Genomic DNA, 16278 nt, shown 5'->3' with positions numbered 1-16278 from the left:
ACCTTCCAGATGTCTTTGTGTGAGGAGCCAAAGAGCTCTCGCAGGGTCTGATGCTTGGCCGGGTCGAATTCCCATAAATTGCAAGCCCGGTGTTGACAAGGAAGGATCCGGCGAACTAACATCACCTGGACTACATTGACAAGTTTGATATTCTTGTGTTCCATATTCTTGACGCGCGTCTGGAGTGTCGAAAGCTCGTCGGACGAAGACCAATCCAGGCCCTTCTTGGGCCAGGACGTAAGCCGCAAGGGGGCTTCGGATCGGAATTCAGGAGCAGCGGCCCATTTCGTGCCACGCGGCTCAATGATGTAAAACCACTGCTGCTGCCACCCTTTGACGGAATCATTGAAAGTACCTGTTGGCCATGTGACGTTGGGCATCTTGCTCACCATGGCGCCTCCGCACTCGGCGTGCTCACCGCCCACTACCTTGGGCTTCACATTAAAGATCTTCAGCCATAAGCCGGAGTGTGGCGAGATGCGGAGAAAGGCCTCGCACACGGCGATGAACGTCGAGATGTTGAGGAAGAAATTGGGGGATAGATCATGAAAATCGATCCCATAGTAATACATGATGCCGCGAACGAATGGGTGGAGGGGAAACCCCAGCCCGCGGACAAAATGAGGGAGGAAAACAACCCTCTCGTGGGGTTCCGGAGTAGGGACGATCTGTCCTGCCGTTGGGAGACGGTGGCTGATTTTCTGGGCCAGGTACCCGGCCTCCCGAAGCTTTTTGATATCCTTCTACCGGACGGTAGAGGCTATCCGTTTGCCTCTTGCTCCGGATCCAGACATTTTCGGAAGGCCTTTGTGGCCGGAGAGGATGAACGCTTGGGCGTTGGGGCTCTAGAGGAGGGGAATGGATAAAGCAGAAGAAGAAGGCGTGGGTGAAAAGGGGGTTCCTTATCTCCTTATAAAGGCGGCAGGGATCCAGCGCCTCCCCACTTGCCCGGTAAACTCGCTTATTCCCCAAGCGTCGCGCTAAAGACGCGGTTGGATTACCCATACCCGTATTTATGAGAATCCCGAGATAGGGGGACACGATCTCTGCTTCGATAAGACATGCCCATAAAACCGCCTCACGACATGCGCAGTAGCTGGTTAGGGATAATGGTTCGAATAAAGACCGGATTGTGGCGTGGGGTCGCGTTAGGAAAAGTTGTCAGCGGATTAGATTTGTGGAATATTGTACTCTCTACGGTGGTATGCGGGATTTGTTTGCAGAGCCGGACACGATCCTTGTGTTCAAAATCTTCTATGGAGTATTCGGAGAAGGAACCCGCCTTGCAATGCCGAAGACAATCTGCGCGCCGGACTCATCGTCATTGAAGCCTGGTTCAGGGGCTACTGAGGGAGTCCTGGATTAAGGGGTCCTCGGACAGCCGGACTATATACTTTGGCCGGACTGTTGGACTATGAAGGTACAAGATTGAAGGCTTCGTCCCGTGTCCGGCTGGGACTCTCCTTTGCCTGGAAGGCAAGCTTGGCGATTCAGATATGTAGATCTCCTTCTCTGTAACCGACTCTGTGTAACCCTAGCCCCCTCCGGTGTCTATATAAACCAGAGGGTTTAGTCCGTAGGACAACAACAATCAGAATCATAGGCTAGCTTCTAGGGTTTAGCCTCTACGATCTCGTGGTAGATCAACTCTTGTAATACTCATATCATCAAGATCAATCAAGCAGTAAGTAGGGTATTACCTCCATCGAGAGGGCCCGAACCGGGGTAACATTGTGTCCCCCGCCTCCTGTTACCATCAGCCTTAGACGCACAGTTCAGGACCCCTACCCAAGATCCGCCGGTTTCGACACCGATAGCCACAAGGCCACATGCAGGTAGTGGCTCCTCCTCTAGCCGCTTGGATCTACACCATCGGTGATCCGCCGGCAGATACACGAATGGCGGTCGGCCGGGCTCGGTGCTAGCCCAAAAGCTCCTCGGCGCACCGTTACCACTCATTAAGTGCGACCACTGCCCAAAGAAGGTCATGCGCCGCTTGTCTACAACGCCGGAACATCCCGGATGGGTGTTCATCAAGTGCTTAAACGATGGGGTATGTGCTCTTTTTAGCTTCGGTTTGTGCTCTAGATTTGACTAGTTGTGCTAACTTCAAATTTTATTGTGTAGAATGGATGCAACTTTTGGTATTGAGAAGAAGAGTACATCGATATATTGATAGAGCGCAATTTAGTAGATGTTCGTGCACTTTTAGCTAGCATAGAGGCTGTAGATGAGACAAGTGCACTTGTTGCTAGATTAGAGGCTAGACATGAGACTAGATGAGAGGAAACAACCTCTACTTCTTTAGACTCGAAGAAGAAAGAAGCACGCAAGATCGAGGCTCCTCCGCAGATCAACAATGAATGCATCGAGAAGACACTAATCCAACTTATAGGAGCAGTTATGGAAGTTGGATATCTTCTAAAATGTATTCTTGTGGTTCTTGTTTTCTTTGGTCTTGTTTTTCTAGTCAAAATTTGATGATGTATTCCTATGTATCAAAAATGAATGATAAAAAAAATTAAGGGCGTGCAAAGAAAAAAAATACATAGACAGGATGTCACCGGGATGCGCCCGCGCGTTGGACGCACGACCATCACATCCTAGAAACGGCCCGAACACGACCCCATTACCTTACACAAACAGAAAGAATCCGGGCAAAACGGATGTCCGTTTGGGATCGCGCGGTAGAGTTGGCCTGAGCGCGTTGGCCATGGCCTCAGCTTCCTAATCCAGTGCAATTTATTGTATGACGATCTTTCTAAAAAAGAAGACCAGATCGTCATTGTTATAAAAAGAAAGAAGGAAAATCGGTTAATGCAAGAGGGTTTCCACTGTGAGGCGCCCTCCAGGTCCAGGGCAAAGCCCAAGATGAGCCGTTCCTGCCTACGCGGCTGTGCGTGGCTATTTGATCCCCAGATCGACCCACCGCCTCCTCCGGACGGTCACCTCCACCTCCTCCAGGTATGTATGAGGCCACCCTCGCTTCTCCTTCTCCTTCTCCTACATGCTGCTAGTGGTTGCTTCCTTCCTTCCGTGCTGCGCTCTCTCCCACCCGCACAGCTACCGTCCAAATCGCGGCATAAAATGTGGGCCGGCCATGGTGATAACTTTCCTCCCCTCCCCTCCTTCCTCCTCGCCCTCGCCCCCGCGTCTGGGCCACAATAGCTCCCCCATCGCCCAGCCGGAGGATCCCCAGATCGACCCACCGCCTCCTCCGGACGGTCACCTCCACCTCCTCCAGGTATGTATGAGGCCACCCTCGCTTCTCCTTCTCCTTCTCCTACATGCTGCTAGTGGTTGCTTCCTACTTCCTGTCAGTAATGGCGGCCGGTTCCTTGTTTGTTCTTCCGTTGGTCGTTGCTGTCCGTGACTCTGATGAAGATGGGTGGGTGAGCGGGTTTCTAGACAGACAGGCATTCTTCGGTTCTTCCTTTGCATGCCGCAGGGAATAATTGTAACCGTACTGACACATGATGTGAAAAGAGGAAGAAATTGTTAAATCCTGCAGATTTTTATTTTGTGTATGTATGTATCTTATCATACAAATTTCTTGTTTGATAGCTTCCTTGCATTTGCTGGCGACGTTATGCTCATGATAATTATTGGCATTAACGGCAGCCATTTCTCGGTTCCATCGGTAGCTGGTACCGTACGGACGGGGGTTCTAGATTAGTACTAGTAAATGGCAATGTTTTTCATGTATTTTTAGGGCTGATTGAAATGTTGGTATGGAGCCTAGAAAAGAAACCAGGAAAGGAAAGAATCACGGGTTGTTGGAGCCCGCGCCATCAATCAAATACTTTAACCCGAGAATTCGTGGCGATAAGCTTATTTTTGTCGTCTCTTTTATCCCCTTGCTCTTTTTGCTGGAGCCGGCGATTAGATGTCACACCAAGAACAACACGATTGGATTCTTGACGCATTTTCTTATTTTCTCAGCTTCATCGTGTTCGTACAATAATGGGGCAAGTTTTTTACTTAGTTTATTTATGCAATTGGCAGCTGCAAGCCCAACTCACCGGTGCCGCCTCTTGTGCAGCGCAGCTGAGCTGATCTAGGGATATACCAATGGCGACATCCAAGAAGGGGCCTCTCTATCCCAGCAGGGACAGGGCCACCAGGATGGCCCCCAACCTCAAGCCCTCCAGCAGCGAGACCTCCTCCTCCGGCTACGGCGCGCGCCGGGCGAGGTCAGTGCCGAGCTCCCCAGATCGCAAGCTCGGTCCTTCGGCTGCCGCTGCGGCGGCTCCTTCCGCCTCCCCGGACATGTGCCGTCCCTCATTGTCACACGCTGGCCGGTCCATCTCTTCACGAACAATGTCCGGCTCAGGCTCATCCATTCATGGCAGCAAGCCAACCTCAAAGCCGGCTCTGGCTAGAGCGAAATCCGACAAAGTCACCGCCAACTCACAGCGGCCTCATGCGCTCGCTGGACCGCTGAGCAGTTCCTTCAAGGACATGGCCAACACAGTGCCAGCCTCCAACTCGCCTTCTACCTTGCTGAAGAATAAGCTTTCGCCAAGGCCCGCCCCTGGCAAAGGGGTGGCGCCCCCAAAGCCGAGCATCCAGAGGGCGCCATCGCCGGGGCCTTTGAGAGGTGGGAAGCCTCTGCCCGCGTCCTCGGCGCGCGCGCCAGGCACGGCAGCAAAGAAAAGAGAAGCAGCGGCAAATGGTGGTGCTAACGCAAGCTCAAGGCCAAGGGGTGCTCCTCAGAGGGCAGCGGAGCCATGCACTACAACCAGGAAGGAGAAAGATGACGAGCCATCGATGCGGTTTGAGGAATCCGAGAGCCTGACCACTCCGTCCATCGAAGATCAGTTGCAGGAGCAGCTTCCTGACCCTGTGGACCTGAAACCCATCGACATGGCTGCTTCCGCTTCTGCTTCACCTCGACGCGATCAGCAGGGGCCGCACACTCAGCAACAGGGCAAGAATGAGGAGGAAATCAAGGAGCAGCCAGAGAAAGAGGATGCTGATGCCGGCGGAAACGACATTGCAAAGGTTGCTGATGAATTGGATCGAGCGGCAGAGACAGAAGAGGCTATGACGAAGGCAAGCAGCAGGACTGAAGCTGCTCAGTCATGGAGGAAGGATGATCCCAAAAGCAACGACGTGATCGAGGAGACGAAAAGCAAGCTCCTGGAGGAGAGGCAGAGCAGGGTGAAGGCCTTGGTAGGGGCCTTCGAGACGGCCATGTCCTTCAAGGAGTAGTTGCTCATCCTCGGCCCAGTTCTGCTGATCGACCAATCCTGGGTGCATCCTGCATTGAATATGCTGTGATCATGGTTCCTCGAGTGTCAGTGTTTATACAATGGTTTCCTTGGTCCGTTTGTATTCCATGTGTTGATTTTTTTTGTTTCGGACTGATCATGGCCGCGTTCATTGTTGATGCGCTGCTTGTTGCTGTTGTTGGTGCGGAGATTTGAATGAAACCTTGGTGCTTGTTGGTTGGCTGGGAAATCCTAGCATTGGTGCTCATACTCTCTGAAAGGTATTGCATATGTACATGATGAATCACGCCTTCTCTTCTCTTCTCTAGTATGCAAACGAGCTCATTTTTCCCAATGCGTCACCAAATGTCGAATACATGATGCTATAACAAAAATGTTTGAATGCACAAACGGCATTCAAAAGAAGGGGAGGGGGTATTTTGGCCTCATTCAAAAGAAAGGACCAGAGAGCAGGTCAATTTGGCTGTAGGCAATGGCCGTCCGCGGTTCTGTATGATAGCGAGAGAACGACAAGAGTCATTTTCAGCCATTCCATCAAGATGCATCAGCATCCTAACTGGTGGGGCAGTCCAACATTATCCAGCTGGAGTCTCAATAATTGACACTCTACGACATCTATCCATCCAAGCAAAAGTTGATTGCAGGGGTGAGGCCCAAGCATATAGGTTCAGGGCTACGGAACCAAACATAACCTGGGGAAACTTGATCTTCCGCCCAACCTCCTCGTGATCGTGAAACACTACGTCCGATCACATTTCCTACCACACGCAGAGTACTGAGAGCCGTTTGAGAGCCATGGTCACTGCTGATGCCACACATGTTAGATTTGTGAAATTTTCACACTTGTGTTGCACATGGTCATGACTGATGGCACACATTTTTGCACCGATGATTTCGCTAGAGTAATGCTACACATATTACAATGATTGTACAGCTCTGAGGACGCCTGCACAGCAGTCAGTATCAGTATTGATCGTTGGGCGGGGGGCTTCTTACTGCATCTCTTCTGTATGTGAAAGCTCCATGGGACGTACAACTGGGATTGCAATTTTCTAGCAACTGTCAGGTCAGGAGGTAAATAGAGACCAAAAACCCATCATCTGTACCATGGGGATAAGAGGCCCTTCCACTTCTTTCCAATAGGCAGCAAGCTCCATGGAAATAGCGACCGAATTCTGCTCTGTGCCGTCTTTGCATCCTCTGCCAGATACATTCGCCGCAGACAATAAAACACGACTTTGGCAGATCCTGGATGTTGGCCCATTTACAGATTTGGTGCCATCAGCATGGGTTCCTGGAGGCTTCAAAAAATGTTAGCAAACATATTAGGCTTCACAAGCAGACTTCTTTACCAATTCAGACACAAAAGACTCCGAAATATACCCTTATACATCACATGGAACAGGGAAAAGGTATTCATTCAAAGAATCCATCTTTCAACGGTAGCTTACCCAGTTAATTACATCAATCTCAAGAAATAATTAGTCACAATTACACTGCTTATAAAGTTGCAAATACTAACACTAGCACTCGTTTCCATCACAATGCAGGACCAAGTGCACAAAACGGTAATGTTATCCTGACTTTTGCAACTTCAACATTCAATATAAGATGAGAAATTAGCAGCCATTGCTTTCAAGTAGCCCCAAACCACTAAACTAGATAGGAATCATGGGAATCATCCTGCAAAACTAATAAAAAGGAAAAAGGACTGGACTGCAACTCTAGAATAAATATTGTAAATGCACACGCCAGCCTCAGGATACTTCGAACAGAAACAGCACACTACTTATAATAAAATTCACTAACTATTAAGAAAGTATTTAACCTCGGCGAACAAAAAACAATAAAATGCAAAACCTAAACCTGATAGTAGGGACAGGAGTAGGTAAAGATAAAAATTCTGAATAGCTGGGTGCCCAGGCACGACAGCAGTAAATCAGAGCATTTGGCAGCAGCATTAACTCAGATTTTAGGACAATTATTTTCAGAAACTCCATTTTGATTAGTTACTATCTTCCATATTTGCTTTTATGCAGTTCCAATCATTTTATGTTCAAACATTTCTATGTAAAGAAGCAATTGCTGTGATTTCCAGAAAGAAACAATGTAAATATTTATCTTCATTTATAGTATCATCCCTACACTAAAACAGCCATCCTCGCCCCACAGTTCTCTCGGCGATGTTTGCCCTGAAACGTACTGGGGCGCATTACATTTAGCATCAGAGTCACTTACCGTGCCTTCCAATGCTGATTATCCTTTTGCCAAAGCCTAAGCTATGAAGCCATCCTCATTGAACTAGGAATATAAGAGAATGATGAAGATCATGGTGGCAAGGAACAAAGACTTGATGTTTCACTGTGGGAAGAGAAACCTGCCATAATTTCAGTTGCTAACTATAAGCTGCCTAGCTGGAAAAAAGAGTAAAGACCTCCCCACGTCGCTTCAGCACAGGCGCGCCTAGCAAAGCCAGCCCTCTTTTTCCCAACCTCCTCGTCCTTGAATGTCGCTTCAGCTGGTCGAATCCTAATAGCCACTTGCCTCCGCCCTTCCCGTCCTCCCTTCTCCTCGTCACTGCTATAGACCGGTGGCCGGGCTAAGCTACGACACTAGTCGATGAAGGCGCCAACAGGGAGGTCTCCGCTCTGGTAGCCTTTGGCGGCGAGATGTGATCTATGGGCGACGACTTGAAGCAGAGGATATGGCTGTGCAGCGGTGGCGTCGGTGTTTCCGGCCAGCTTGGCGGTCTCTGGTGGCGAGGCATTGGTGGCTGCAATCACACACATTTGCAGGTACGTGGGCGGCAGCGCCTGCTTTTTGCGTCCCAACAATGTGGTACACTACTCGGGCGCACGGATGGCGCCATGGTCCTGCACTGCTAGGCAGTCGTCACAACGGCCTGGAGGGTCTTGGACCTTCAGATCCGGCAGCAATGACAAATGTGTTTTGCCAACCCATAATGCACGGCGGAGCATGGAGACAGAGCGGGACTGCCGGAGTGTCACGAGAATTGGAATTTTGGCAGTGCCGGTGACCTTCCTCCATCATCACTTTGTCACATGTGCGACGGTGACCTTCGTCGTTTGGTGCCTTTGGTGGCGAATGGCTCTTGTTACAGCTCGATTGTCAACTTGTGCAGTCATGGTCTAAGTCTTCACTTGCGTGACATCTCATGTCAAGGCAGTGTTACGCATGTATCTGCTGGGATCACGAAAAGTGGTGGCTACAGACATGATGACTTTGATTTGGTGTGCCTCACCCGATCTCAAGCTCCAGGGTGAAAACCCTAGGTCTGGCCCTAGTTGGTTATACCTGGCAATGGCAGTGTTTTTGCATCGTTACCTTGTTGGAGGCATTTGCTCGGATTTGCTCAGACTTGATCTTCAGGGTGAAAACTCAGGATCTGACCTTCGATGGTTGGATCCGGCGATGGCGGCGCTTGAGCGCCGTTCCCTTCCTAGAGGCATTGCTGCAGGAGAATATTTATCATTGTCGTTCAGATGTCAAGAGATGGTTGGTGTAGATGCCCATTGTTGTAGTTCGTCGAGCGTTGTTTTGATCACTTTGGGGTTCTTCTTCTTCCTCCGCTTAGGCATAGCTTCACTCTTGTATGACTTTGCTCTTTGCCAATGTTATTCTTTGTGTGGGCGAATTGGTGTTGGATGTGTGCATCCTAGTCATGCAGATGCCGGGTGTGCGCTTGTTGTGTTTATATCCCCTTCATGCTCCCTTTCAAGTCAATAAAATCCACCCATTGTCGGAAAAAAAAGGAGGCAAGCAGGCCATCCCCTAGCAGCTCACAGGCGGCGGTTTACGCTTGACAGCGTGAGGGTGGTGATCTGCTATGACCTGCTCCAGAGGCATCCAAACGTCCAGTGTGGGTTCTGTGCCATTGGATCCGAGCAGGCCTCATGCAGGCTGGCATCTTGTAATGCGTGGGGGTGGCTGTGGCTGGTGAAGGATTTGGTGCTCACTAGTTCCGGGCCAATGCCAGGCGAAACCTTTGCCTCCGGCCCATGGCTGGAGTTGGCAACAGCGACTATCTTCATGAAGGCGTTATCATGATGATTTACTCAAGCTGTTTGCTCACAGGAATCGGATGATGGTGACACACTACGTTGTTTCCCTCCTTGGCCCTTTGGACTTGACGCGAGATGGAGAGGCCCGTGGATGGTGGCTTGCTACTTGGCTGCATTGTGATTTGTGTGGCAATGGCGATGGTTGGGAACAGAGTTGGTTCACGACTTGTCCTCTCGATGTCAACGGTCCAGTGTGCCAATTGGATGTCTCTTCTTGTTAGCCACCACAAGTCAGAGCTGCGTGCCGAGAGGCATGGCGGCAACAATGACTCCCGAAGGGTGGTTTCAAGGGCGGCACTCTGGTTGATGCGCTGGATTAGGTCAGTGCACTTGCAACTGTTTCTTGCGAGCTCATGGACAAAATAAGAACTGCCTTTGTCCTCAACGCATCGGTCGACTGTTTGCTGGGGCCATTGTTGCTCTGGTGTGACCTGCTATGTTCAGTAAGTTGGTGCTTATCTGAGGTGAACTTGAAGTCATCAGATTGGGAGTGATGGGTGATGCCAATGACAATGTTGGTCGGTGCCGACAGTTGAGTTGTGTAGTTATTTGTGTCGAGACCTTGCTAGTGGTCAGGTCGACCTAGGGTGCCCTGCAATAGGCTTCCATGTTCTATGATGGCCATGAGGGTGTGTTGTAATCTCGGCTTTCACCCGGTTTTCCTTTCAAACCGAGATTACAGAATAAGCTGCCCAATTACCTATGTAAGGTGCAAAGTGCTTAAAACAAAATATGACAGCAGCACAGAGTATATGGCAGATGCAGAAATTTAGATCTTATGGTAATTAGTTTCATAAAAGACAATTCAATTTGTTTAGGTGTTATTGTTCATACTTCCTTTTAAGCACTTTGCGCATTTTTCGCTCTAGCACCTCTGTATAAGAGGAAGCATTGTTATAACTGTCAAAGGGCAGCCCCGTGCACGTAGCTCCCGCTTGCGCAGGGTCCAGGGAAGGGTCCGACCACTTTGGGTCTATAGTATGCAGCCTTTCCCTACATTTGCACGGCCCTCCCCAGGCTTTTCTTTCTCTCGGCTCCATATGTGAATATAATACATTTTCATTTCAATATGCAGTGTATATTTCACGTCAGGACATACATTTCATTATGTATGCAAATACATACAGGATTTCTAGTCAAAGAACAGTATGTTTGTTAATAATTGCAAAGACATATTGAAACTTAATGATTTTATTGTCACTGGAAGATCATTCGCGATGTTTCACTAGCTTGTTGTTTTGCTGATGTATCAGTTGAGACTAATTTCATGCCTACATTTCTGCAAGAGGCTGTTTCCAGGACTTGAATCCAAGGCAACAGCTTTACCGCTGCACCAAGGCTCCCCTTCCCTGGAAAATATCGAAGTCTCTCATCTATCTCTTCTCCCGCACCCGCCGTGAGGCCGCATAGAGGCCGTTACACAACCTGGGTAAGGAACAGCTTGATCAGAGCTAAGGGTCCTTGCCACATATGGTCAAACCATAGTTGCCGTGTGTGATTAACTACTTGCCACATATGGTCAAACAATAGTTGCCACGTGTGGTCCACCCATAGTTGCCAATGTATGGTTAATCACGGTTGTCATATGTGTTTATCTGGTTGCCACGTACGCGCAACTGCAGTTGCCGTCTAGCAACGAATCATAGTTGCCATGTGTGTTTACCTAGTTGCCACGTACGCGCAACTGCAGTTGCCATCCAACAACGTACGAGTGTCGTGTGGGCGAAAAGCAGTTCGCCCACACGCGCGTGGACTAGGTGGTGGCTGTGTGGGCAGAAACTAGTTCGTCCACACAGCGCAGCTGGCAAACCGCGTGCTGCGGGGCGTGTGGGCGAACTCTCCAACGCCCACACACACGATGATGCCCACGTGGCACTCAGATTCTAACAGATTTCTTTAGGATTCATGCAAAACAGAATCAACATGGATCAAGGCGTGTGGGCGATGTGCAAACATGCCACACGTGTGGGCGTTATCATTTGGGTAAATGTTTGCTTTTGTTGCCTTTTATTAGAGTCCAACCAATTATGAGAAGAACAATTTTATACCAAAATAAATGCATATCACAACAATACTGGAGGGCAAGGGTTTTCATGCATGGACAACAAGATTTGGAGAATAAACATTTCCGTTTATTAACACGCATCCCATGAGAACAGGAACGAACCATAGAAATGGTTGAACAGATAAACAAAAAAAATGTCCATAACATATTTAGAACTTCATCAGGCAGCAGTAAGAAACCTAAGGGTCCGTCTTGATGTGATATTGGGCAGGACGAATTGAATTGGGCCTCAAATTCCAATACTGACTGAATTGGTGTTGGTTTGGGGTTTCAATGCTAGCCTTTTTTGGAATCCTAGAATTTGAGAGAAGAAACCACACCCACAGGTGGTTGTCAATGTAGGAGGAGAAGATGACCGAAGTGTTAGAGCATAGAGGGCTGGGTGTGCTGAAGAGCGGCCCGACAGGGAAACACGCCACAAGGTGGCGACAGAGGTTCAGTACGTGATGTCCAGGTGCAGCTTGAGCTGCCACACAAGCTCCTACACATCGAGGCATGTAGTGCCTTGCTCCGACACCAGCCACTGGCTCCCGCGCTGGGAATTGCCGTGCAAGATCGATCCCGCCATAGAGGTCGCACCGTTCGAGGGGAAGATATGGGGAAACCGGTGGAGACGGGGGCATGGAACCAGTAACGGCAGTCGGCAAGAAACAGGTGGAAGCAGGGGGCAGGGAACCAGCGGCGATTGTCGACAGGGAACTCCAGCGGTGGCGGGTGGTGTCCTGAGAGCAAGGCAACAGGGAGGACAAGCAAGGCGGAGGTCCTGGTGGCGAGAATAACGAGACGGAAAGGTGGAGGGGAAAGCAAGGACGGGTGATTTTCAGTGAATACGGTGCTTACGACCTCGGAAACGCGGGGTTGGGTGCGGAAGTGTTGCAAATACCAAGCAGTATTTGGGATGCTTTCCAGTTCGCAATTCCACGATCATGCAAACAGCTGCATTGGACGAGATCAAATACCAATTCCGAATTCCTAGCCTGAATAGCGACTCCCAGGCAGGGCCTAAGCATCAATGAAACCTTGCAGTGACTGCAACTTCCATCAGAAGATGGTGCAGATACTGTAACTTTGTAGATCGTCTATTGGCTGAATATTAATGAAGTAAGAAGCTAAATAATATATTAAGATTCACAATTTTGACTTTAAATCTTTAGCCAACAGGGAACACCTGATGCATACACAAGCATTTGGTACACATTTAGTAAAGTTCATATGCATACATACATGCCAGCTTTTAACATTAATTAATTACCAATTTGGTAAGTTCTACCTTCCCGCTACTACAATGGTTTGATTAGTTTTCAATTTAATTTGGTTGCTAAAAGAGAGCTCATACAAAGTTTTACGTAGTTTTTTTAATTGTGTTTTAATGACTAGTTATTGATATCTTATACACCTATCCACTTTAAAAGTGAATACCTCCTGTTCTTGACAAATGGCCAGTTAAGCACAGGTTACAACTTCATCCAAGGAAAACAGCCAAGTACCAATTGCAGAACCACACCAGCATAACTGCAGTATTAAGCCCTCGAAACTAAATAAACTCTATCGAACAGAAAATGAATAAAGATCTAACAAAAGCAGGGCTGACAACCAAGACATAAGGGTAGCTAACAAAATGGTGTTCCCGCTGTTTTATCTTACAACGTCTGTGCATTAATAAACATCTGCCAATTTGTTCCTTAACATGGTTCCCTCCAGTTCTGATGTAAAAAAAAAAAGTTCTGATGTAGAAGGAATTTCATCAGACAAGAACATTATAACTGTTTTCTGGATATTCTTGATAGATAGTTTCTATTCCTAACAATACTGAAACAAAACTGGCTGCAAATAAATGATCAGATACTGTTCTATCCATGCTAAAAATGTAACAAGTGAAAAGCACATGCTGGTGCAGAACACTTACAGAGTCATGGCTCATCAATTCATTTGAAGCCCTGCACCATAGTTCTGTTAAGCACTTATGCCTCTTTACTGGTGCTTGGATGCAGACAACGGATGGGTCTATTATACAGCCTCTAGCCTTCTAGAAGATAATCAGAACTTTGCTTATTTCAAAATTTGCGCAGGATATTAGATACAGCATTATCAGCATACTGTACAAACTAGAAAGTCTGCCTGCCTTCTCCAGGTTTCACCACCCTCGGTAAGTTATGACCTGAATACAAAGGCCATGAAGCAAGAGACACCATCAAGTTGGTACAATCTTGCAATGTGAAAAACCCAACTTGCTCCATCCAATTAGTCATGTGAATTGATCTTTTCAAGTAGCCCTGATGCGTTGACTCCAAGCAGACGAGGGTTTAGCTCTGACACTGCCTTTAAGTCTTGCATTGAGATTGACTTAGACCCTGGAGGTATAATGCCACCCTGCACATGGGTATGATTTTGCAGTGATACACCATTTACTATCTTACGGCCCAACTGCTGCTTCAGTGCCGCATGGCTTAGTTTACCATGTTGAGACCTTGCTCCAACAAGCTCAACACAAGATCCAATCAATTGCTTCAAGAAAACATCAACTCCATTATTCAACAGATCAGCACACTCTACTGAGACCCCTTCCAAGCCTTCCATTTGTGCTGTTTTTTCCATTTTCTTTCTAAGTGACAAAGTATCACATAGTTCACCAAGGTCATAACAACAAATAGAGCTATTGTCTGAACTGACAGAAGCAATGGCTGAAGGTTTTTTAGCCTGGCAAAAATTAGCAGAGCCAAACTGAATCCCAATTGGAGCTTGCACCGGAACTTGAGCATGTTGTGTAATTTCTTCTCCCAAGGATTCTCTAGCATTTATAGCAGAAGGTCCATTGCTATGTAGAGAGCCATGAAAATTCAATGGTGCCTTCCCCATACATGATCGCTTGGTAAATGGCTCAACATGCTCACTTTGCCGAAGCTGTGTATATCTCTTCAAACCAATCAAATTTGGAGCACCATTCTCCCTATTGATAGTCTCACCATGAGTCAGTGATGAATGCTGTGTTAATGTGTTCACACTTCTGCTCAATGAGTGTTTGTCGTTGACATGCTTGCTCAAAGTGTCACCATTCCAGACATGCGGAACCATTGTATGTTCTGAATTGGTGACATCTTCAGCCATCTTAGATGCATTAATTGCTGGTGGGCCACTCGCTGCAGAGGCATTGAAAAGAATAGAACGGATGAGGTGGTTGTGCAATGGGAGGTTCTCCCGGCCAAGTGCCACAAGACACAGCTTATCAAACTCATTCTTGCTCAATTTTGATGATAAGAATCTCTCCAGATGTTGAAAGTACTTCTTTGCTCGTTCTGGCCCAATCGTCTTAACAATCTTGGACTTGATCTCACGAAGGTCAATACGACTGTTCTGTCGTACTGCAGATGATGGTAATGGTTGCAGGCTTGGTGCCGGTGGCACCGATGGTGGCTTAGATGTTGGCATCTCTCAGGAAAGAGATTCCATGTAAATACAATTGAACCAGAAGGTATTTATCTACAACTGGATATCCAGAGAATATTGTACTCTTCCTCCGGTCCTGCTTATCTGCGTGTGCAGCCCACTCACCAAAAATTACTGCAAAGAACAAGTATCTGAGTTAGGAGTATAACAAGTATGAGTGTAAAGTAACAAGAAGAGCACGAAATAAAAATGTCAATGGACCATGGGATTCTCCAAGAATAGTGAATCAGTGTAGAACTTTAACTAGCAGCCCCTTCCCCTCCCCACCCCACCACCCACGCTCTCTCTCTCACTCTCTCTCTCTCTCTCGCGCGCACACACACACACACACACTAGCGATAAACTCCTTGTGATATAAATTTGTGAATGCACTTAAAATCACAAAAGTGATCTAATATAGCAGCAAAATGAACTTGTTACATTCTGGATTCAGGTAAAACATCACCAAGAAAACTTCTTGAAACAGACAAAGTATGTACTCCCTCCGTTCCAAATTACTCGTCGTGGTTTTAGTTCAAAATTTTGAACTAAAACCACGACGAGTAATTTGGAACGGAGGGAGTAGTGATGAACTTTGAACAAAAAAAACTACGATTTATGCAAATACAGGACAAGAGACATTTGTTTATGCATCATGAGCTCAAGACTGTTAAATAACATATATAGAGAAACAGAATTGTGTTACTGGTTATACTGAAATGGTATGCAGGTCAGCAAAAAAAAAGGATAAATTATTCCAAACAAGACCTAAAATAGAATAACACAAACACAAGTTCCCCTGATCTAATCACGCTGCATTTCTGCACACTGCGCTTGTAGAGTTAACCTTACACTCAAATTCCGACCCAGAAATTTAAATAATAATCCTGGAATTCAAACCAGGATCGCCTATCGCCTGAGCAACATTGAGCTTATGCCTACAAAACCGAAAAGGAATATCTTCAAACCAGAGATATCACAAGCTCCTTCGATTCCAACACAGTTTCTCCTAATTCCTAGAAATGAGTAAAATGGGGGGTTTGCGCTGAAGACCTTAAGTATAATCAATTCAAACTCCAACAAGTCAGAAGCCACATCACAGGGCATCGACTGAGTGACCAAACACGATTCAAGCTATTTCTGCAGCTCGGATGGAATCGAGCTCCTCCCATCCAATCCGCGACCTCAATCCAATTGGTAAAGAAAGCTAGGGTTTCGCACTAAATTCAAACTTCCAAGCTCATCTCCACGCACAAAGCAAGGAAATATCCAGCAAGCAGAGAAGCCACGCCGAAAGTCCACCGGGCGACCAAACGTGCACCGCCGCGACAGTGCGGCACTCAAACTAAATCCCCAGCTTGGCCTTTGATCCAACACGGACCACCAGAATTCCGACCTGAAACTAGGGTTTTTGCCCCCGAATTCGAACTTCCATACGCCCAAATCACCAACCAGGCGCCTCTCCAGCGAGGCA

The 16278-nt window shown here is 47.6% G+C and overlaps 2 protein-coding genes across 9 annotated transcripts; one reads left to right on the top strand and one right to left on the bottom strand.

Moving 5' to 3' along the window:
* The first annotated feature begins 2909 nt into the window (after positions 1-2909).
* LOC125530872 (zinc finger CCCH domain-containing protein 18-like) lies at positions 2910-5463 on the top strand. 6 transcript variants are annotated; one of them, XM_048695294.1, is made up of 2 exons: positions 2910-2964; positions 4043-5463. In XM_048695294.1, the coding sequence occupies exon 2, from the start codon at positions 4072-4074 to the stop codon at positions 5212-5214; it is 1143 nt and encodes a 380-aa protein (XP_048551251.1). In that variant the 5' UTR covers positions 2910-2964; positions 4043-4071; the 3' UTR covers positions 5215-5463. The 6 variants fall into 6 exon arrangements, with proteins under 6 accessions (XP_048551251.1, XP_048551249.1, XP_048551252.1 ...); XM_048695292.1 differs by having other exon boundaries at positions 2926-2964; positions 4006-5463; XM_048695295.1 differs by having other exon boundaries at positions 2942-2964; positions 4048-5463.
* A 556-nt stretch (positions 5464-6019) lies between these two features.
* LOC125530871 lies at positions 6020-14971 on the bottom strand. 3 transcript variants are annotated; one of them, XM_048695289.1, is made up of 3 exons: positions 13288-14971; positions 12801-12893; positions 6020-6535 (listed from the first exon to the last, which is right to left on the bottom strand). In XM_048695289.1, exon 1 carries the CDS (start codon positions 14805-14807, stop codon positions 13623-13625), a length of 1185 nt encoding a protein of 394 aa, XP_048551246.1. In that variant the 5' UTR covers positions 14808-14971; the 3' UTR covers positions 6020-6535; positions 12801-12893; positions 13288-13622. The 3 variants fall into 3 exon arrangements, with proteins under 3 accessions (XP_048551246.1, XP_048551244.1, XP_048551245.1); XM_048695287.1 differs by lacking the exon at positions 12801-12893; XM_048695288.1 differs by lacking the exon at positions 12801-12893 and having other exon boundaries at positions 6020-6528.
* Between the last annotated feature and the right edge of the window lie 1307 nt (positions 14972-16278).

The sequence above is a fragment of the Triticum urartu genome, unplaced genomic scaffold, assembly GCF_003073215.2.
Source record: "Triticum urartu cultivar G1812 unplaced genomic scaffold, Tu2.1 TuUngrouped_contig_6621, whole genome shotgun sequence".
NCBI lineage: Eukaryota > Viridiplantae > Streptophyta > Magnoliopsida > Poales > Poaceae > Triticum > Triticum urartu.
This window is presented reverse-complemented; position numbering and strand designations above follow the sequence as displayed.

What these genes read in the sequence shown, in the direction of transcription:
- LOC125530872 (XM_048695294.1), top strand. Translation starts at nt 4,072, where the DNA reads ATGGCGACATCCAAGAAGGGGCCTCTCTATCCCAGCAGGGACAGGGCC.
- LOC125530871 (XM_048695289.1), bottom strand. Translation starts at nt 14,807, where the DNA reads ATGCCAACATCTAAGCCACCATCGGTGCCACCGGCACCAAGCCTGCAA.